We start from the raw sequence: 23,551 nt of genomic DNA on the forward strand, positions 1-23,551 counted from the left end.
GAGTAATGATCTCGGGCCAGCACCAGAGGGTGCTGAGATGTGAGAGATGTAGGAGGGTGAGTTGAGAGGGTTTCTGGGGGTGCTTCAGGAGAGAACCTAGCTTCAGTTACAGCAAAAAAGAGTATCTAGCATTCTTTGGAATTAAGGCTGTCAAGAAGCTTATCACAGAATGTTCTTCTGTGACCAGGACCCTTGCCCCAATTTTTTAGCACACTTTTTTGTCTATTTTTAAAACTTAGCTCACAAATCTTCTTCTCTGGGAAGGCTTCTCTGTTGTGGCATTTATCACACTAAATTTATTTGCCTGATTTTGCTTTTAAATCGTGAGTACCTTAAGAAGGAAAAATGTATCTTAACTCTTTATGCTATCACCTTGCACAGCATTTATCACATAGTAGGAGCTTAGTAAATGTTTGTAGAATTGGATTTAGGAAGATATGTTGTTACATTTTTAAGGACTTAAAAAGTTAATGTCAAAAAGTGAAAAATAGAATTCATAGTTCTCTTAGTCAAAGTACTTGAGATGCAAGATATAATGAAATGAGCACTAACTCAGTTGTCCAATCAGTTGTATTTAGCAGTTAGACCCCTTAGAAGTCACTTTTTTTGAGGCTTATTTACTCTTAAAAGCTATTTATCCTAGATCAAAGAACATGAGCATTGGGATAATCTTCCCAGTAGTCAGTTACAGATTATGAAAACAGGGGTATGGGGTAAGAGGAGGGCAACCCACTTTAATGTGGCCTGTTTTTTGAATTATTCTTTATCTTAAATCCACATTTCAGATTAATTGCACCATCACTTGAAAGTTTCATACTGAGAGAAGAGTAAGATACTTAAACAGTGTATTGGTGAGGGCAAGTGTTATGTAATTGCTATGATGTAAGAAGTGATTTGGTGAACTTTAACAGTTAAATGAAGGATTTTGTTTATTTCTTTATGACATATATTAGAGATGTCTTTTTTGTATGGTTTATTAATTTACTATAAAATGGGTGGTATAATTTTTGTTTTCTATGAATGTGTATATCATGCATCTGTATGTTTATTTCGTCTTTTAGAATGACCAGGTTCTTCAGGGCTTCTCGGTGGACAAAGGAGAATTCACGTGTCCACTCTGTAGGCAGTTTGCTAACAGTGTTCTTCCATGTTATCCTGGAAGCAATGTGGAAAATAACCCTTGGCAACGTCCTAGCAACAAAAGCATACAAGATCTCATAAAGGAAGTAGAGGAGCTGCAGGGACGACCGGGAGCTTTCCCAGTAAGCATCAGTGTAAGGCATAAATATCCTGGTTAACTCAGCTCTGATTTTCTGCTTTCATTTTAATTCAGTTTATAAATTACTCTGGACTTTTACATATTTAGTAGAAATTGCTTTTAGAGGTTTTGTTCTCTTCTATTTATACTTAAATAAAAGTAATAGGAAAAATTATTATCAAAGGCTATACTTCTCTTTAGGCTAAATTCTGAGTTTTAATATACGTCTTCTAGGTCAAGAACCCCTATAGGTTTAGATAGAGTTAGGCTCTTTTAAGATGTTCAAGTAGGCCAGGCACGGTGGCTCACACCTGTAATCCCAGCACTTTGGGAGGCTGAGGCGGACAGATAACTTAAGGTCAGGAGTTTGAGACCAGCCTGGCCAACATGGCAAAACCCCGTCTCTACTAAAAATACAAAAATTAGCCAGGCGTGGTGGCGCTGAGACAGACAGATCACTTAAGTTCAGGAGTTTGAAACCAGCCTGACCAACATGGCAAAACCGCATCTCTACTAAAAATACAAAAATTGGCCGGGCACATTGGCACACACATGTAATCCCAGCTACACGGGAGGCTGAGGCAGGAGAATTGCTTAAACCCAGGAGCCGGAGGTTGCAGTGAGCTGGGATCGTGCCACTCCAGTCTAGGCAGCAGAGTGAGACTCCCTCTCAAAATAAAAAAGATGTTGAATTATTTAAAAACAAACACACAAGCTATATATACTCTGTGTGTGTGTGTGTGTATGTATCTCAATATAAAGCACAATTTAATCACTTAAAAATATGCCCATTAGGTATATTAGGATTAAGAAGATATATTTACACAGACATGCACATGTATTTACTGTGTGTATGTGTATTCGAGAGATAAAATATTGTGTAATTGATTGAACTGTTCATCACAAGTCAGACTACTGTAGGGGGAAACTCATCTTTTATCCCATCCAGTAGAATTTGTTTGGTCTAAATTCTTAAAATATTTCACCTTCATAAAAAAAAAAATTTCACCTTCATTATAGATTTGTGATACGGTCTCTGAGAGAAGTGACAGCTCTGTCTGGTTTATGTAGTAAATATGTGAAAATTGTGAATATTTGACTTTTGAAACAGAAATGCATACTTTAAACCTAGATAGATTCATCTGGCAATTCCCTTTCTCAAGCGAAGACTAATTTTAGAATTTGTGGTCTTTTTAAAATTTTATAAATCCAAATTCTTATGTGTTTAAAATATGCTTAAACTTACGGGACATTGATATTATTCTTTGAAAAATGAACTTAAATGAAAGTCAGGTTTTTTATAGACATGGAAACTTTGTTCTAACATATTATTTTAATACCATCATCTCATTGGCTTAGCATAATTTATGTGGTTAATTCATAGTTGGATTACAGTGTTACCAGTCACAATGTAGAATTAGAATAAAAGATCACTGTTTAGAGAGTATTTTTTGATTGGTTTAACTTTGTACACTAAATATATTTATAATAATGTTCTGTTTTGACTTTTTAATTTTAATTTCCTACTATGTTCATATAATAAACATTCTAGTTTTAGACCATTATTAAAGAAAGTGAATATAAACTTTATGTTTGCATTTTTTTATAGTCAGAAACAAATTTAAGTAAAGAAATGGAATCTGTAATGAAAGATATAAAAAATACCACTCAGAAGAAATATAGAGACTATAGCAAGACCCCGGGCTCACCAGACAATGATTTTCTCTTTATGTACTCTGTTGCTAGGTAGGTATATATAGTGTATACTTTTTAGTTTACTTATTATTAATAGTTGATTTAATTATTTAATAAATATTTGTTTTATTTATTTAAAGGATGCATATTTTTAATATCAGTTGAAATTATGGCTAGTTTTAGTGCCTGCTAGGATAACTATAACTGTGCAGCTTTATTTCCTGAAGAGGTTTTATTTTAATGAAATATTTGCATAAATGTTACTAAGCATTATAGTATATGGGGGAAAGTATGTTACTAACATTTTGGGGCAGATATGTACCTCGAACATGTGAGTATTATCTATGAGACCTGTCAAAAAGTGATAATACTGAGAACTAAAACGTTGTAATATGTTAAACACTTTGATTTATGGAAAAATAAGAACAGTAAGAAATAGAAGAACTTTGTTTTAAATAGAAACCGAAAAGATCTAGTGATAACCTAAAAGACAGGAGTTTAGAAAAATCAGATAAGGGAGAGGAAGCAAGGGATCAGGCATGTTCTAAACCTCAATTTGTAGTGAGTAAGGGGCTCAAGAAAGCTGTTAGAAGTGAATGTTTCTCATCTTTCAGATTAGGAAGGATTAGTCTAATTGTATGCAATACAGAAGCAGTAGTTCTAAATAGGAATTTTGGAAAACTTGAGTGAAAATGCAGAACCATAAAAGCAGTAAATAGAGGAGAAACAGACAGAACTAAGAACTTGTAAATGCATTCTGCCAAAACTGACTCTGTACATCCTTGAATATCTTTGGAAGCATACTTTATATTTTATCTAAGTAGTATTGTAATAGGTAAGATTTAGAGAGGTAATGTGACTTGAGGTCAATACAGCAAGTCTGTGGCAGAGTAGGATCTCTTGAGTCAAGGTTTACTGTTTTTTTCAGTTGCTATCTTCCTTTTTCCTCTCCTATGTTTAGCTTTTATAGGTTCTATTATGTATATAGTTAATCATGGCTATTCTCTCTGGCCCACTCCTGGAACAGAGGGTAACAAAAGAGTAAATGAACTATACATAGCCTTTGGAACCCAGGAGAAATGGAACCAGATTTAGAATAATTGCAGCAAGCAAATTAGAGCTCAAGATAAGGAACATTAGTTGGTCTGAGAATGCAAATACTGGACATGGGTTGATGTAAAAGGATTTAATGGATTGGAAAGTAACTTTATAGTCTGTATATTCCTAGCCTCTTGTTTATCTAGAATGTTTTTGGGGAAGACATAACGTTTAGTATTTTGTTTCTGGAGAGTTACTAGTTACTACATTCTTGCAATAAAAGACACTTTATGTGAAAACAAAACAATATAATTTAACTTTGCCAGGGTGCCAGGGTTTTACAGAACTTCCATATGATATTGTGATTATAACATTGTAGACGATTGGGTTGAATATGGATCAACTCAGTTCTGTTATACATATTTATACACAATCACAGACCTACACACATTTATGTTGCTCATTTATTTATGCCTTTAATTTTATTAGAGTTGACCTTTTAAGAAAATCTTTATTGAATGGGAATAATCTGTAATTGGAATTTTCCTGTAGTATGATAAATCAAACAATTTGATTTAAATATAATTTAGTGGAAGTTTTAGATCCTTATTTCTTGGTTTAAGTTTGTAAGTAACTTACAGAAAAAAGCTTGCAGTGATAGTGGGAGACCTTCTGGATCAAGACATTTTGGTTTCTCTGTTTTTTAGAGAAGCAGGGACAGATGTCGAATGCTTTACTAAGGTGTAAACGGAGAAACAGAGAAAATATACTTCCCCCATCCTTTTCTGAAACTTAATAAATTCTAAAGCAGCAAAACAATAATTCTGAAAATGAGTGTATATAACACTTTAAAACTTTATTATCCTTTGCTTGGAATTCCCCAAAATATTGCAAAGCTCTTCCAGCGAGGCAGCATTCCTTCTCTAAGTTTTACTTAGTCATTACAAAGAAAACAAAGGCTGGGCATGGTGGCTCACACCATAATCTCAGAACTTTGAGAGACCAAGGCAGGAGGATTGCTTGAGACCAGGAGTTTGAGACCCGCCTGGACAACATAGTAAAACCCTATCTCTATGAAAAATAAAAAAAGATTAGCTAGGTTTGGTGGCACACATCTGTAGTCCCAGCTACTTGGGAGGCTGAGATGGGAGGATCACTTGAGCTACAAGAGATGAGAGGTCAAGGCTATAGTGAGCTGTGATTGAGCGACTGCGCTTCATCTTGGGCAACAGAGCAAAACCCTGTCTAAAGAAATAAAAAATAAGATAAACAAATTGACTCAGAAATTAACAACATATATTGAAGGAAAAAAGTATGTTGTATTTAAATAGGTTGTAATTTTCTCAAAACAGGAAACCAGGCCTTTTATGCATAACATATAACATTTATTCCTAAAAGGTGAACATTAAAATATTTAGCAATATTTAAATATTTAAGTAAAATATTTAGCAATAAACTTACTTTGAATTAAGTTTTGAATTAAATGTAGTGATTTTTAAATGTATAATTCATTAGAACTTGCACATTTATTTGTATTTAGTATTAGTAACGTGAGTGGAATACAACCCTCATTTCTTAGAGCTGGATTTCTCCCTGCTGAATAAGTAATTTTGTTTGCTCTTCAGAGGGTTTGAATTTTGGATATTTAGAAACAAAGTGTTTCTGGTGAGTTTTGCAGCTTTTCTTTCTTTCTTTTTTTTTTTTTTGTAAGACAGTACATGTCTTTTGGTTTTAAATTTTATTTGCATGGTGAAGCCTTGGAGAATTTTCTGAGGGTATCAGAGAAGAAACTGTTGGAAAATCCATTCAAATTTAAAATGATCTAAAAATTAATCAAAATCATTACATTCAAGTTTTAATATATTTCCAAAATTTTCATTTTATTACACATGTCAGTCATCTATACAGATAATGGAAACCAAATTGGGGGGAAGAAAGTTTTCTTTTTTCAATACCAATCATTATTTTGTTCTTGAAACAATGAATGACATGAATTTCAGTAACTGATTTTTCCAAGGATTTTTGGACTGAAGTTTCATATAGTCTAGAGATACTGGTGAGTAGCAGGTGGTTTGTATAGAGAAAAATGGAAAGAAAATGAAACATAAGTAACTGCAATGTAGGTGGAGCGACATCTTTAAATGGTGGTTACTCAATAGAGTGTACCCTCATAGGTTAGTTACTTTGTAAACTAATCATGTTCAAAATAAAAGGGACGCTTGCTAAATACCAAATTATGAATCCTTTTAAAAAAACAAAAAATTCTTTCCTAAAACAATCCTTTTTTGGGGCTTGGTGGGGTCAATACTGGGTTTAAGGGAATGGAAGAGTTAGGAAAAGAAAGAAAATAAACTGCAAGGGCTAAAGAGAATCTTATAATTGGTTACATATCAAAAGAAAGATGTTGTCAGTTCCCATTTTTTTTCTTTTTAAGCATCTTGTCAGGTACCCTGGGGATTTAGAAGCTATATTTGAAATAGTCCCTGTTCTCCACGAATTTACAGTTTAGTTGGAGAGATGGAACTAATATAACATCAATCTATATAACAGAATATAATTTGTTTTTAAAAATATCATATAGAGAAAGCACTGTAGAACTTCTAAAGGGAAGATGAGCAAATTGAAATATAAAATATGTGTAAGTCTTTCTTTTTGTCCCAGGAAAGCTTCCTGGAGAAGTTAAAACTTGAATTGCCTCTTGTATAATATAGGCTGTGGTATGGATGAAGATACTGGTTTTTTTTTTTCCCCCCTGAGAAATTGAGTAACTTGCTCAACTACTAAGTGGTAGACTCAGGCCTTGAACCTAGATCTCTTTCCAGAAGCTTTGCCCTTTTCACCAAACCAACGTGTGTTTGAGAATGTGGGGTGTGTAGTGTGTGTACACACATTTGCTTTTCAAATTATGGTCTAAAATAGAAGTTAGTGTTGAATGGGGGGTTGAGAGGACAGCATACTTTGGTCATGCAAAAAGAAGCTGGAGTATAGTTAGAGGGGTTTTTAATGTGCACATCTAGGTGGCCACTAGGGTAGGCTTTAAACAGTCTTTCTCATCATTCTTTCAAATGTAGAGATTTTCGCCTCTTTTTTTTCTTCCAAACTAATTTGAATGTATTTGTGTTAGAAAATATAGAAAAGAGTCTGCTTTTCTTTGACAGCAAAAAGCTCGGAAAACTTCCACTCCCAGCATATCTTTATTTTTGCATCATTCATTGAGGAGGAAAGAAACATAATATTGCTGTGTGATTTTCAGCAGTCGGACATGGGACATATGGACCCATTTGTGTGTTCTTTAGCATGTCTCAAAGGACCAATTTTGACATATATGAAACAAAGAAAAGTTGGTATTTAGAGCCATATTGATTTTTAAAATCCTAGATATTGCTGGATACAGTGGTGTGCACCTATTCCTGGATACTTGGGAGGCTGAGGCAGGAGGATTGCTTGAGCACAGGAGTTCAAATGCAACCTGGGCAACACAGCAAGACTTCATCTCTCAAAAAAAAATTTTAAGAAATGTAAAATCCTAGATATTATTACACATTAATCCTTTGGATAGGTAGTTTTTGATTTTTAATTTGGAAAGAATATTGCATAGGAGATCTTCCAGTCATAATCTGGAATAATTAATTAGATTTTACTAGTTTTTTTCGAGAATTCTTTACAATGAAATTCTTAGTAATATGTTTGTCATCCGTTATATTTGGGGATTGAGAAAACAGAATTGTTCTTATATTTATATTTTAATAAATATTTTTGCAAATATGGTGAAATGTTGACATTCTGGTTTTGACATTCATTTGTAAGTATTGTTTGTGTTTCTGGTTAGCTCTCTTAAAAGTACTATCTAGGAAATCTTAGTTTTTATAAGAGAATATAGCCATTAATTTTTTTCTACAGATTAGGCAACAGAAGATTTGTGAAAACAAAATGTATTGATCTCATTTATATTCCCTTGATGAAGGAACACATGCTGGTCTCCGCTCGCTTTCTGTCCACTAGTATGAAATCCTTGTCCCTGCTTCCTTGCTGGTAGGTTTTTAGAAGTTCAGTGAGCAATGCAAATCGCCTGAAGGGTGGAAAATTCCCTTGTCACACAGATGCCCTTATCAGCAGCAACCAGATGGAGCTCTGAGCTGGAACGTTATCGGTGTTAAATTGCTTTTTCTCCCACCCTGAGTAGAGAGGATTAAAGCATTCCTTTAGAAATGGGTGGCAAATGTACAGACTTAGGAATATTAATATTTTTTAACAATTTGCATTTATAAGTAAATACATGGAAATATAATCTCAAAAAAAGTCCATGTTCAAAATTCAGCCAAATCAGTGCAAAATGTTTTGTTTTAAATAAAATAGGATAATAGTCTTTCATGAATTCACTTGCAAAGAGTAAGCTTGAAACTGTTTTTTTTCTTTTTTTTTTTTTTAAGTGGGAGACAATATCTCACTATTAGGGTCAAATGCATATTAGGGTCAGTTTTGGTTGTAGAAAATAAAGGTATGTCTAAGTGTATTCATACTGTTGAAGAAAAATACAATTTAAATTATTTCTCAGAGTTGTCATTTATTTTGGCATAATTAATTGGTTCTTTTACTGTTACTGTTTTTGGGTAAATCCTTAGATTCTGCATTAGTTTGATTTTTAAAATGTTGATTTATTAAATATTGCTATTTTGTAAGCTAATAATTGCTAAATACCTTGCAATTTCAGGTCTGTATGAACAATATTGATGGTTAGCCATATCAGTAGTTACACAGTGTATTTTAATGAAACTAGTTTTAGAAGTCCGTAAGAGAGACTGCTGTTAAATTATATGTGTTGTTCATAGCCATTTCTATATTAGTGATTTTGTTTCTTAATATTGATTTCCAGATACCATCTAACCTCCAATGAATGATAACCATTTCTCTGATAGAAAAATTGGTATGCCTTTGTGTTTTATATGGCAATAACCACCTACACAGTGGCTGACGTTGGAGTAAAAATTCTTTCTTCATATTCATATGCAGGTTTATGAAATATGTTGCAGTTTTTTTTTTCTTAAGGCCTAGTTTTTAGTATGTGCCAAGAGTTGGGACTTTGCAACAATTACACCATGATGTGTGCAATTTTTTGCAGGTGTAAATATGAACATATAAGTAAGGATGGATAAATTGTTCCCTTTGTATTTCTAAATATCAGATAAATATGATTATTACTGATACAACATAAAAACTGCTTTTGCAAAAAATAAAGTTGAAGAACTTTATTTTTTAGGTTGATTCAGACATGTCAATAAAGCAGATTAATAAAGAATCTTCAGTTTAATGACTGAGATATAATGTTTTACTTACAGAACCAATTTAGAACTTGAATTGATTCATCGAGGAGGCAATTTATGTTCAGGTGGTGCAAGCACAGCTGGCAAAAGGTCTTGTTTAAGTAAGTACTAAATACTGCTAAATTAAAAAAAAATTCTGTCATTTTTGGAAGCATTGACAGGAAAAGTGACATTTTGGTATATTTCAAATTTTGTCTATGTTATATATGATCTATTTAGATAGTGATATATACTTTAAATGGTTAATCTTGTACTTGGAAGAATCATATGAATATTTAGCTCTTTCTAGATTATGATTACCTAGCACATAAATGTGATGCTAAGTGACGAGGTTTATACTGTTTCAAAATTAAAGCACTGTATGATTCTCAGCTATAAAAAATTGTTCTTAAACTTTAATTCTCTTAAAGAATTTTTACACTGAATTAAGAAAATATTTTTATAAAGACAATATATGTTGCCCACAGATTTCTATTATATTATTGCTATTAAGATATTTGTGCTATATTTTGATGTGTATATTAAAATATATTGAAATTGCACGTTTGCTTTTATTTATATATATACTTTATGTTATAAAATGAGCATAATTCTTCAATCTTGTTTGTAAGGATATATTTGAGAGAAGTGTAATTTGTAATTTAAAGTAGATTTTTCATGAGCATGGCTTTGATGCTATCATTTTTTAGTCATTGTTTAGAGAATTAATGTGCATAGTAGGAATAATATTATTGAATATCAGCATATAGCTGATTATTGGCCCCAGATCACTGAAGTTGAAATATTACCTAATGTGATTGGTGTAGGAAATAAAACTTGTTTAAAACACATAATATATTCTTTTGAAAAATGAATATATATTCTCAAATACTAAAAAATAGTAAGTATTAAAAATTATCAATACATGTTGGTTTTTTGAACAAAATATATGTTATTTCAAAAAATATGTAATTTTGAATTGATTCCAAAGCAAAGGGATGATCAAAAGCACTTTAAAATTTCTAACATAAAAGCAAACGTATGTGAAATTTTAACTTGGTTATCTTTAAAGTCTTATAAATTGCAGTAGAATTTGATATTTTCTTTTGGATTGTCACTTTATTCCTAGAACTTAAAATTTTGGAGGTTATTATTTTTATTTTTTAACCGAGTATTAGTAAAAATTGACCCCTTTAAGCATTCATCTAAACCCTATTTCTATTCAGTGCTTTACTAGTATGTTTCAAAGGAAGTTGTTGATACATGGGAGTTTTAGTTTCTAATCTGTTTGAATTAATAGATATAATAATCATTTTAGTTATATAAATTATTCCTTCTTGTTAATTTGTTATTAATTGATGTTTGGCATTGGCTGATAATATTCCAGAAACTGTTGTGTTACAAAGTGTTTACTTTAGTGAAGGGTTTTCTGTTTTTAAAAATCTACTTATTTTTTTCTCTGAGGCACTTAAACTTATCTAGAGGCTTGTAAATAATGAATTTATCCAGATTCCTGAAAATAGTAATAAAATTCTAGTGGTAATCACTTTAATTACCAGAGTCAATTTCATAATTTAAATTGTTAAATTTATACTTTCAGACTTTTGCTTCGTTATTTTTCCCTTTACTAAATAAGAAATTATGTTGTGCCAATATAGAAAAAGTCATGATAAAGTTTATCCTAAATGTAAGTTAATATGTTTTAGTTTTTGTATAATTTATTATTGTTCAGTTACTTATTTATCCTAATATTAATAAAAGCAGCCTGTAAGTCATATATATATAGAATATGTTGTATATATGCAAAATCCCACTATCTTACAAGTGTATGAACTTAGTATTTGTTATTTATTCAAATAAAATTCAAACTTAAGTTGTACACCAGGACTTAAATTGATGATGATTCATGGGATCTCACTGCAAATATCTCATTTTTTTCATCTTCCAGTGCAATTTCAGTGGTATTATTAAAAAAAATTCTATCTTTTTTCTAGGGAAATATCTTATTGTATTCATATTTTCCTTTTCCCATTGATTGCTCTTTATTACTTTTTGAACATCTAATTTTTAATGTTTTTTCTTCCATAATGTTTTTGAGGAGAGTGAGAAAATGCCTCACTGATTAAGCAAATGATAAGGGAACTTTTTTCATTCTAAGAATATCACACTTGTGAAATACTGTTCTGTTACGACTTCTTGATGAAACTGAAAATTTGTCTAGTCAAGAAAACTTTTAATAAATTTTGTCTAGAGAGGATCGCGTAATGCCTGGTATATAATTACGGACACACACACACACACACACACACACACACACACAGGGGGAGAAGGGAAGATTGTTCTTTCTACAACAATGAAAGCAAAAAATATTAATGGCCAAATCTCTACTGAGAAATAAAATTGAAATGGAACAATGCCATTCAACTACATCTTCAAACATTTTTAAATAGTTGAGAGTAGTTAACCAGTGTCAATCAAAATAAAAGGTCAGTCCTAAAAATACGTGTCTGGGAAATTTTCCATAGTAAAAAGTTACTCAAATTAGCTCACATAGCAGCATAGTATGGTATTTTAATAATATAATATCCTACATTTGTAGTTTTAAAGTTTGTAAAGTTCTTTCACATAAATTATTTAATCTTTAGAACGACCATGTGAAATAGGTGTTATCTCTTTTTCATAGAAAAGGAATCTCAAGTTCAGAGTGATTGCCTTGCCAAGTCACACAGCTGGAAAATTGTCAGAGCTTGCACTTGAGCCCAGCTCTTCTGACTCTAAATTCAGTTATATAGGACATATCTCCTGCCCTTAAGTGTCCCAAAGGATGCAGAACTTTTAAGACCTTTCAGCCGTTGGTTTAGTCAAAGACACTCTACTGTACAACATTGCCTTGGGATCTTTCCAGGCCCTTCTGTGCTAACTCTCCTATTTATCTTGTCTATTTTCTTTTGTCAGCCTTTCACCGTGAATCCTTTTTTGTTTGTTTGTTTTTGTTTTTGTTTTGAGCCATCTTTTCAGACATTTTTGCAAGTCCTGAGTCCTTCTGCCCTGGATACCAGTTAGCTCTTCTTTATTCCTTGCCAGTTTGCTGGCTGGTTCCCCTTGCTCTTGCTATGAGCCATGTGCGTTAGTTCTCACATATAGCATAGCTGCTGATTCCTGGGTCAGAGCTCTAGCCCTCCTCCTTACCCACCAGGGAAGATCAGGCATTTAGGACCATGTATTCAGCACATGATACTGGTTCTAGAGACTGGTTCTCATCTGCTGGACTTGTATTCAGCAGATGAGACTTGTTCCAATGCCATGTCCACCAAAAACTTCACTGATTCCAGCAGTGAATTTCCTAGAACTTCTAGGGAATTTAGAGGTTTGTGATCATATCTATCTGCTGGAATCAGTGAAGCTTTTGGTGGACAAGGCATTTGAACAAGACTTTGAAAGATAAGTGAGGTTTAGAGTTTTTGTTACAAATTCGTATATACAGTAAGTACCACCAACTTGGTTAGCAACATATGTTGGAAAAAGCAGATGTAAAAATTAAAGGCATAACTTTTTATTAAAAATATTAAGCTTACTGTATTAATTTCTTCATTAAAGTGATTTGAAAGTAAATATGACACTCTATAAATTCTAGTGAAGTTCACATGCTTTCAGCACATTTTTGGCATGATATTCTCAGTGTATTTCTCAAGTAGAAATTGTTGAAACCACTGGCAATGCCATTTGATAAATTATTAATATTGGAGCATAATATAAAAAATTATTTCATTTGTAGCTAAACGTCTTTTCCTGTCTTTGGGTCTGAGAATTTGTCTGCTTATTACTGTCGTTTAACTAAGAAACCACAGTTCATGTCTCAAATGGATTCCATGATTTTATAGAAAGATTAAAAATGAAATGTTAGTCAAGAGAGGATAAGGCAAACTCTTGCCTTGACATTTTCATTTGGGAAGTTCTGACTTAATTTTGATGTAATCTATGATCTGATCAAGAAATTATGCATAGTCACTGCAGTAAATAATTTCTACCAGATTTGCTTTTCATAGCAAGCAACCCAGCTTAGATCTGTGCAGGCAACTTAAAATAGTTCTACTTGCTCAAAGAGTGAATTTTTGGTGAATTTAAAATTACAGAAAATTAGCCAGGTGCGGTGGCTCACTCATGTGATCCTAGCATTTTGGGAAGCTGAGGTTGGGAGGATCACTTGAGTCCAAAAGTTGTTAACAGCCTGGGCAACATAGGGAGAACCTCATCTCTAAAAAGAAAAATAAAATTAGCTGGGTGTGGTGGCATGTGCCTGTGGTCCCAGCTACGCAGGAGATGGAGGTGGGAGGATCGCTTAAGCCCAGAAGGTGGAGGCTGGAGTGAGGCATGATTGTGCCATTGCACTACAGACTGGGTGACAAAGCAAGATTCTGTCTCAAAAAAAATTATAGAAAATTATTTTGACATTAATTTCTCCCTACAGTTAGGCAGCATAAAGATGTTAAACAAATAATGAGTTTTTACAAAATTACCCTTTTATTGTTGAGAGACAGGGTCTCCCTTTGTCACTCAGCTGGAGTGTAGTGGCACAATCATAGTTCACTGCAGCCTCGAACTCCTGGGCTCAAGCATTCCTCCCACCTCAGCCTCCCGAGTAGCTAGGACAGCAGACACACACCATCAGGCCCAACTAATTTTTTAATACATTTCTTTGTAGAGATGGGGTCTCACTATGTTGACCAGGCTGGTCTCAAGTTTTTGGCGTCAAGCAATCCTCCCACCTTGGCCTCCCAAAGTGCTGGGATTATAGGCATGAACCACTATGCCTCGGCTAAAATTACTTTTAAGTAGTCTGGCCTTATTCTTTCACACTTAGTAGTAAAATTCTGACACTGATGGCTTACGAAGGCCTTTTTCAAATTTAAAAATACCAATTTCTGCAAGCAGATTGAACCACAATTTTGTTCAATTTTTTTTGTTACCATAAAAAGGAAAATTTGGCCATCAAATTATTATAATGGTCAAAAGGTATAAATTAATACAAAAATGTGTAAATTGTCTCCTGAGACTAGTTATTGATCAGATTTGATGGCTAAAAGGTGATTTTGTGGTATTTGGGAATGTTTTATGTTCTGAAGAGCAAGTTGGTATGTATTTAGGGCCAACATGAAAGATACATATGTGGTGGAATAGACAACAGCAAACTAGGATCATAAGCATGTGCTTAGGCAAGACATTTTATGTTTTTGGCTTCAGTTTCCTCATCTATAAAATTAGTGTACTAGGCTGGATGCTCTGTGTCCTGACAGATGTTCGTGGTTGTTAACTGTTACATGCAAAGCTCAAATCTGGAGCTTTTCCCCACTGTTAATTAACATCATTGACATTAAGCACAAAAGGCAAATAGCTGGACTAGGAGTTATACTCTAGGAACTTTTAGAATTATACTTTATCTACAGTCATACACTATAGAATAAATCAAAGCTTGGAGTTTTTGTTGTTCTTTTCTTTTGATACATCTTACAAATTCAGAAGATTTTGGTATTTTGTTTTATATTTTATTTTGCTCTTCATTTTAAATAGTGCATAAATAAAATTAGAGGCTGTCAGTGAAATCACATGATAAATAGAATCAGAATCTTTGAGCTAAAAGTTACTTAGGAAATCTCCTAGTCTAAATGTTATCTAGCTCAGGCATCTTGTACCTACTATTCCAATCGTTTGCACTCTGCTTGAACACTTTCAGAGATAAGGAGTACTGTTTGAGATAGGTGAGGAGTTTGGTAAGCCTTTTAAAGGATGGTGATATTAAAAGGCAGCATAGTGTAAACTAGAGAGTGAAATTATGTTCCTCATTAATACCCAATCAGAGGATTGTTGTAAGAATTCAATTTTATAATATATATTCTAGTTTCTATAGATTGTAAATCTCAACATTAATATTTCTATTTCAACACTATAATTGTCAAATTGGGGGGTGTGTGGATAAGGAGAAGGAGCAAGATAACACTTTTTAGCTCAATTTTTGTCTTAGTCTATAACAATATACCGTAGACTGGGTGGCTTATATACAACAGAAATGTATTTCTCACAGATCTGGAGGCTGGGAAGTCTAAGATCAAGGCTCCAGCAGATTTGGTGTCTGGTGAGGACCTGCTTGCTTCCTCATACATAGCTGTCTTCTCACTGTAACCTCACGTGGTGGAAGGGGCAAGAGATCTCTCTGGAATCTCTTTTATAAGAGCACTAATCCCATTCATGAGGGCTTCCTCGTGACCTAATCACTTCTCAAAGGCCCCACCTCCTTATACTAACCTTGGGGTTAGGACTTCAACATATGAATTTTGGTGGGACATAAACATTCAGTCCATTGCAGTTTTTTTTAAGGGACTTGACAGACTTTCTTTTGACCTCTTCAGAGATGAGATTAGGAGGACAGAATGAGATTTATCCCCATGATAAAGTTTATCTTTTGAGAACAAAATACATTGTTAATTTGGAGAGGTTTAAGAATGTGGCATGAAAATTTAAGTTAGAGGAGTGGCTTTAAATTTTCTTTAAGGCCTTTCTGAAAGTGCCATGATTTGTGACTTAAGTAGCCAGGCCTTTCTGTATTTATAATTTGGGCATTCAAGAACTAAGTACCATAGATAGTAATTTTCACTATCAGGACATAGGGGTCTTTGGATCTTACTTGGCTTAGGGCGAGGCAGCTTCTTTCTTCTGCAGTTAGATGGGACAAACTCTACCCCCATTTTAAACAAGGTGCTTAAATAAGACCTGGATTCATGGAATGTGCCTCTTTAGTAAAGAGGAAGTTAGGAGTCCTAAGAACTGACCTCTCTTCCTAGGACTACCTATATGCAGAAGCAGAATTGTCCTCTCCCTGCCTCTTATCATCCCAAGCTCTGTTGGAAAGGGAAAAGGGGAGGCTTCTAGTCACTGAAATCTTAAAGTAGAAGGTGAACAATTTGATGAAGCTAATAATAATACTTGTGGATACTTGAGGTAACCAGAGAATTATGGCATAGTGTGCCTGGGAGTGGAGACATAGGAACTCCGGGAGGCAGGAGAAGAACACAACATGGAAAGTATGAAAGTACTCAAGACAGCCTTTTTCTTCACTGTCTTCCCTTCCTCACATGGCAGAAAAAACCTCTCCAAAGGAAGCAACACTTCCCCACTCTATTCCCAAAATCCCACGTGTCCTTGTTGACTGGTGAAAACCTAGCATATAGTGCTGGAAGGAACACTGGGTTGGAGTTTGAAGGCATGGATTCTAGTGTATTTGTTATCTGTTGGACTTTGGGAACCTAACCTAACTTTTTACCTCATTGTGGAAGTGAGGATGATGGTACTTATACTGACTACCTGATATATCCATCATAGTTAATGTAATGATCAAATAGTATTAGATATATGAGCTAAAGTATCTTACATAATATGTTATTATATATAATAATAATTATTAAACTTGTCTTTTAACTCTTTAAAATTCTACCATAACTGCCACTTGATTCTCTACCCTGCCTTGCCTGGAGTGCTTAGGAATGGGATAGGGAGAGATGAGTCAGCTCCCGTCATCCATGGCATCAACCTTCTGTCTCTTGGGAACCAGATCTACAGATGTTCCCTTCTTCTTGGACCTGTTCCCAGACCTCATTTAAAGAGCTCTTTCCCATCTCTTCATGGCTGATTTCTCAGGGACATACAGAGGAACCAGTGGAAGCTGGCTTTGATGTGAGAGGTGTATACTCACACCTATTACATTCACCTTAGGATAAGTAGGTCAGAACCATTTCCTCACTTTGATTATTCAGTTGCAGAGAAAGGGAGATTTTTTTCCCCACCCCCATGATATTTCAGAGAGTCATTTGGCTACTTGAGTTTTTTTTTTTTTTTTTTTTTTAAGTGGCAGGGTCTTGCTTTGTTACCCACGCTGGCCTCAAACTCCTGGGCTCAAATAATCCTCCCATCTCAGCCTTCTGAGTAGCTGGGACTACAGGTATGTGTCACCTTGCCTGGCTGAGGTTTTTTCCATTGACAGTGATTTAACCATTGATGACTAGACTGATAAGACTGAAGTCTTGAATACAGACCCAGTTAAGTTTACCTTAGGTGCATTTTAACAGTGGTATGATTTAAGATAGAACCAATTTATGAAAAATTTTTTTTTTTTTGAGATGGAGTCTCACTCTGTTGCCCAGGCTGGAGTGCAGTGGTAACATGTCGGCTCACAGCAACCTCTGTCTCCTGGGTTCAAGCAATTCTCCTGCCTCAGCCTCCAAAGTAGCTGGGATTACAGGCACCCACCACCACACCCAGCTAATTTTTGTTTTTGTTTTGTTTTGTTTTGTTTTTTTGAGACGGAGTCTTGCTTTGTTACCCAGGCTGGAGTCCAGTGGTACGGTCTTAGCTCACTGCAACCTCTGTCTCCCGGATTCAAGCGATTCTCCTGCCTCAGCCTCCCGAGTAGCTGGGATTACAGGCACCTGCCACTACACCTGGCTAATTTTTGTATTTTTAGTAGAGATGGGGTTTCACCGTCTTGAACTCCTGAACTCGTGATCCACCCGCCTTGGCCTCCCAAAGTGCTGGGATTACAGGCATAAGCCATTGTGCCTGGCCTAATTTTTGTATTTTTTAGTAGAGAAGAGGTTTCACCATGTTGGTCTCGATCTCCTGACCTCATGATCCACCCACCTTGGCCTCCCAAAGTGCTGGGATTACAGGCATGAGCCACCGCGCCTGGCAGAAAGTCTTTGGGATAACTCTTTAATGTCTTTATATCTTAATGATCAGTATGAGTATAGTAAGAAATAACCTACCAGTTTTAGATTTCTTGCATGTTTAGAAATAACTGACAGAGGGCTGAGGTGGGCAGATTACTTGGTCAGGAGATCGAGACCATCCTGGGTAACACCGTGAAACCCCGTCTCTACTAAAAATACAAAAAGTTAGCCTGGTGCGGTGGTGGGAGCCTGTAATCCCAGCTACTCGGGAGGCTGAGGCAGGAGAATTGCTTGAACCCGGGAGCTGGAGTTTGCAGTGAGCTGAGATTGCACCATTGTCCTCCATCTTGGGCGACAGTGCGAGACTCCATCTCAAAAAAAAAAAAGAAAAGAAATAACTGACAGAGATACACAGTTTCCAGGATGGTACTGGAACATCTGTTTCAAAAGCATTTTTGAAAGATTTCAACATATGGTAACTTTGGATTTAGTTTCTTTAAGTGGATATTCCTGAGGTCATAAAAATTGGCATAATGGTATCTGTGTGCGTGTGTGTGTGTGTTTGGTATTCATACACATACATGTGAAACTCATATAATAAATTTGGAGTTATATTTTTATTTTATAGAGTTTTTATGTAAAATAGTCTTACCTTAATGTTGATAAAGGTAGAGGGATTTCTTAAACCTTACTTTTTGGTTCTAGCTAGGAGTGCTTATAATTAAGTCTTAGATTTTCCTAAGGACAAACTGGTCTTTCAGTGTTGTTTTCTCAGTTTCAGTAATGATGTGTCTGTCTTGTGATGAAGCACATTATAATACTTTAGACTTGTCACAGTTGTAAAGAATTTGATTAGATTTTGCAGAAAATAGAATTTATCCCAGGTGAGTTGTCGCATGGGAACCAGCATGGGAAGAAGATGGTAGGAGCAAATAGGTCAAGCACTGCTTTAGTAGTTAGAGTTGGGGGGTCAGTCTCTTTTGGGGAAGTGAAAGTAGGGCTGATTAATTGGCCTGCTTCTTGGTAACTGAACCAATGTGTCATTGCAACAGAAAGGGAAAAGTAGAAAACCATCATGAATTTTATGCTTATATTTATGATTTTTTCATAGAATTGTAGATATATAATGCTCAGCCTACTTTTAAAAATCCTATTATATGTCAAGCAGTTGTGCTAGCCTAGGAGGTACAAAAATGTAAAGACACAATTGTCTTCTTCAGGGAGATCTGACCATCCAATGAGAGAGGAAAACATGAAAAATAATTACAAGACTGTGTAAGAGATGCTAAAATTGAAATAGATAGCACAAGGTATGGAGAATGCATAAAGTAAGGGGATAATCTGATCTTTCTGAGGTATGAGAGAGAACCTTACAGAGCAGCACATGAACTGGCTCTTGAAAGATGAACTGAGTTGGCCTGAAGGACAAAATGATACTATTCTAGGCTGAGAGAACAGCTTGCAAAGACATGAGACGACATGACACGTTGGGGAATACTTGGAAAGAAAAGAAGGAAGGTTAAGAAATAAACCTGAAAAAGAAAATGGACTAGCTCGTAAAGGGCTTTCTATGCCTGTTCCTTCAGTGGTTCAGCAATCAATTATGAGATATTGTGAATAGATTCATTGATTAGATGGATTGGAAGGGGTGAACCAAAAGGCATACTGCTGAGTGAGCATTCTGTTGAGCAATTTAGGTGGAAAACAGTGTAGTGGCAGAGTGGTCCAGAATAGGATGGATCATAAGAGGCAGAACCAATGGGACTGGTGGAGGGCAAGGCTGTAGGAGATGACTCCCGAGTTTTTCCTTGGTTGTTTGCATGGGTAGTGGTGTCATTCACTCAAATAGCAATTATAAAAGGAAATTCACTCAAGTAAGAGTGTCATTCACTCAAATAGGAATTTTAAAAGGAAATTAACATTGGAGCTGGGCTGGGCTGTATAATCAAGTTAGTCTGGGTGTATTGATTTTGAGGTGCCTGTTGAACATCTGAAGTACCAGAGAGCCTTGTGAATTGTGAACTTAGAGGTAGAAGTGGGCTTGGGTAAAGTAGTGTGTGCAGAATGAGAGGGAAAGAGGACTAATAAAGGATGCCTTTTCCTTTTTTTTAATGAGAAATGTCACCTTTTAGGGTTCATTAGCAGAAGAAGGGCACATGAAAGTAACTGAGAAGGAACCAGAGGAAAGCCAGGAGAGAGTGGTACCAAAAATGAAGGAAAGAAGAGAGAAGAGAGTTAAGAATATATGTTAATATGTGTTTGTAGAGTGATGGTTTTATGTGGAGATCTTATGTTTCCAATGTATAATAATCTCTAATTTTAGTTGTAATATCTAGTTTTAGTTGTAAAGTTTATAAATATTAAATTTATTTCATATTTGTACAAACCATATATGTATCTGCCTGTATGTAAGCCCAACTTACAAACACACTATAGATTTATTCTATGATTATAACTATTATTACTATATAATAGACCAGAAAGATGACATTATATTTATTTTATGGACTGTAAAACTAAGGTTAGGTAATTTGTTTAAAGACACATGGCTAGTACAGACTTGGATTGAAGCCAGGACTTCCTGGCTCCTCCCAGACAGTGGTGCTTCCTATACATAGATTGAAATCACAGCACGCTTATAAATGAATTTAAAGGTATTTCTCTTTTCCAAATCTTTTTATATATGTGGACCAAACTTTAGAATTTTAAAATGTGTTATACTAGGAAAGGAGTTATTCTTTTTTGTTATTGTTACTCAAAATTTTAATATGCTTTCGTGATATAATTATTTTCCAACTTTTTATATGTCATGCATGCAGTTGGTAGTTAATACATTTTTTAACTTTTGATTATGATTATAGATTCTCTTCATCCTACATCTTTAATATTCATCTGGTATAAGACGTATTTTTGCTGCTAAATGAATATTAGAGTTCAGTCTTACTGATAAGACTAAATTTTCAAAACAATGAATAAATAACAATAAATAATGAATTTTATTAACAAATTGAAGTTGTTAAAATGGTTATTTGGTCAGTTCCCTGAGACAGAGAGAGAAGGAATCCTGTACTTTTATTTTAATCATAAAACCCCCAAAAAGTGGAGTGGTAGAAATAACTAAGAGGTGGCAAATCTTGAATCCTATTCTTAGCTTTTAGAATAACTATTAAGAGTGAGCTGGCAATATTAAATTTATTTCATATTTGTACAAACCATATATGTATCTGCCTGTATGTAAGCCCAACTTACAAACATACTATAGATTTATTCTATAACTATTATTACTATATAATAGACCAGAAAGATGATATTATATCATTTAAATATCATTTAAAGATGATATAATATCATCTTTCTGGTCTATTATATAGTAATGGTACTTCCTTTCTCTGGACCTATTTTCTTATCTATAGAATGAGGAAATGATGAAAAACTTTTCTACTAACATTTTGAAATTCTTAAATTATGATAGGGATTAGGAAAATAGGTGAATGTAACATTATTTTCTGTGCTGGCTGTGGTTTCAATGCAAAACAGGTTAGTACAATTGCAGCTTCTATGCTTTTGATTAAATTAGGGAAACTAAGATGATCCACCTTCATCTTGGTAGGAGATATTAAAATGAGCCCTTTGATCAAGTTAATACCTATATAAAAAGAATGCAGAACTCCTCACCGTGCAGCTTGAGATAATCTTAATATTTTTCTGTGAGAAGAATTTAGTTTTTTAAACACTTTTAGGTTTTAGTCATTAAAACACTCATTAAAAGTATAAATTATATGCTTAGTAGTCTCATATGTATAATTGAATTGAAATAAAAGAAAATTTACCAATCTTTAGTCATGTTTTTCCTCTGCTAAAACTTCCCTTGTTCTCAGTATCATCTATGAAACCAGGCTACCATAAAAACTGGAAATTTGGGAAACTTAACTTGCCTCAAAAGTGAGGGTTAATAATATTACCCGCCTAGTAGAATTTTTGTGAAAATTAATTGAGATTATCAATCAATGTAACATAATGCCTGGCACATAATAAGTAACTAAGTCAGTAATAGAATGAAGAAATTTAAGGAAGATGTAGGCTACACATTGACTTATAAATAGGAGATGAAACAGGGTAAGGTATTTAGATTCCTCTGTTATAGAGAGATCAGATTGAAACTTAGAAAAATATATTTCCTTTATCCTGCCCCATAGAGTAGAACATTTATTTTACTCAAATTACAGCTCTCATATGTTTTATAACAGCTTCCCAAAATACTATACACATACACGCATGTACACATAAACACACATGCACACTCCATACTACCCCATTTATATTGATGGATCTTGAGTAAATTAACATAAAATGTAGTTAATTTCTAGGTCTGCTGGCTCAGAGCAACAAAATCTGGTCTAGTTTTAATTAGAAAATAAGTAACAATAATAGGTTTGTGTCATTCAGTTAACTTTTTTCCTAGATTTAAGAATTAATTTTAATCATATGTTAAGAAGTATCATATCTGATTTTCTAAAATATGACTTTTGATTTCCAAATATGTATGTGTGGCAGAATAATTTAATTATTGTCATAATTAAATTACTATGTGTGGCAGAATAATAATTAAATAATTATTCTGTGTGGCAGAATAATTTAATTATTGTCATTTATAACAAAAAAAGAAGGGGTGCATCAGATACAAAAGCAATACTTAGGGTTTTTTTTTTTCCCAGAATAATTTTAAACATGATATTTTCTTCTAAATGTCATGAGCAGAATTTTGTTGAAAGCCGAGATTGGTAGATTATTGTTATAATTCAGGTAGAATAAATTTAAATAGTTGGAATTGTAACAAATAATACTCTATTTCAGTTACTTTTTCTTTATGTAGAATCCAAAGATGATGAATTCACTCTTCAGTCTAAATGAGGTTTAGAGGGACATACTAGGCAAAGAAAGAACTTCACCTAACAGTGAGTTATTAGGATGTTCATATTACCCAGGGTAGAGGATTGAAGATAATAGTAAAGTTTGGTTAGGAGGAGACCACAATGGTGAGAAGTACAAACTGGCAAGGCTGCAGCGTAAAGTCAAGGACAAGTATGTCTGTGATAGGAGATGAGGAAAACCATTCCTGTATTAAGATTGAGTCTAAGGACAGTCCAGATTCTAGCACAGATTATTTGGATATGTATTTCAGAGGTTACCATAAAAGAGAGTGTGAAGTAATTGGGACTTAAACTTGGTGAATTTTAATTGTCAGGATAGGAAACAGATTTCCTTATGAAATAACTAGAAATTTTATCTGAATTTTGTTCTGGAACAAATGTGTGAACTTTCTAATTACCTTTTCTTCAATTTTTTCAGATCAGCTGTTTCATGTATTAGCCTTGCACATGCGGCTTTATAGCATTGACTCTGAGTATAATCCCTGGAGAAAGCTCACCCAGTTAGAAGAGATGAATCCACAGTAAGTATAATTGAAAGACTAAGATCAATTAAAACTCTTTATGAAAAACAGGTGTTAAATATAAAAATGGAATTGAAATTTCAATATATGT

At 34.2% G+C, this 23,551-nt stretch overlaps 1 protein-coding gene across 3 annotated transcripts in view; it reads left to right on the forward strand.

Annotated features, from left to right (window-relative positions):
* The window catches only part of UBR3 (ubiquitin protein ligase E3 component n-recognin 3), a 268,208-nt gene that overhangs the window by 187,127 nt on the left and 57,530 nt on the right, over window positions 1-23,551 (forward strand). For 2 of the 3 annotated variants that reach the window (XM_034954464.3, XM_034954467.3), the window contains exons 28-31: window positions 1,062-1,274; window positions 2,868-3,004; window positions 9,328-9,413; window positions 23,358-23,460. In XM_034954464.3, coding sequence (XP_034810355.2) covers window positions 1,062-1,274; window positions 2,868-3,004; window positions 9,328-9,413; window positions 23,358-23,460 — 539 coding nt within the window. The remainder of the gene's footprint in view (window positions 1-1,061; window positions 1,275-2,867; window positions 3,005-9,327; window positions 9,414-23,357; window positions 23,461-23,551) is intronic. The other variant, XM_034954465.3, reaches the window with a different exon arrangement.

The sequence above is a fragment of the Pan paniscus genome, chromosome 13 (assembly GCF_029289425.2).
Source record: "Pan paniscus chromosome 13, NHGRI_mPanPan1-v2.0_pri, whole genome shotgun sequence".
Classification (NCBI taxonomy): Eukaryota; Metazoa; Chordata; class Mammalia; order Primates; family Hominidae; genus Pan; species Pan paniscus.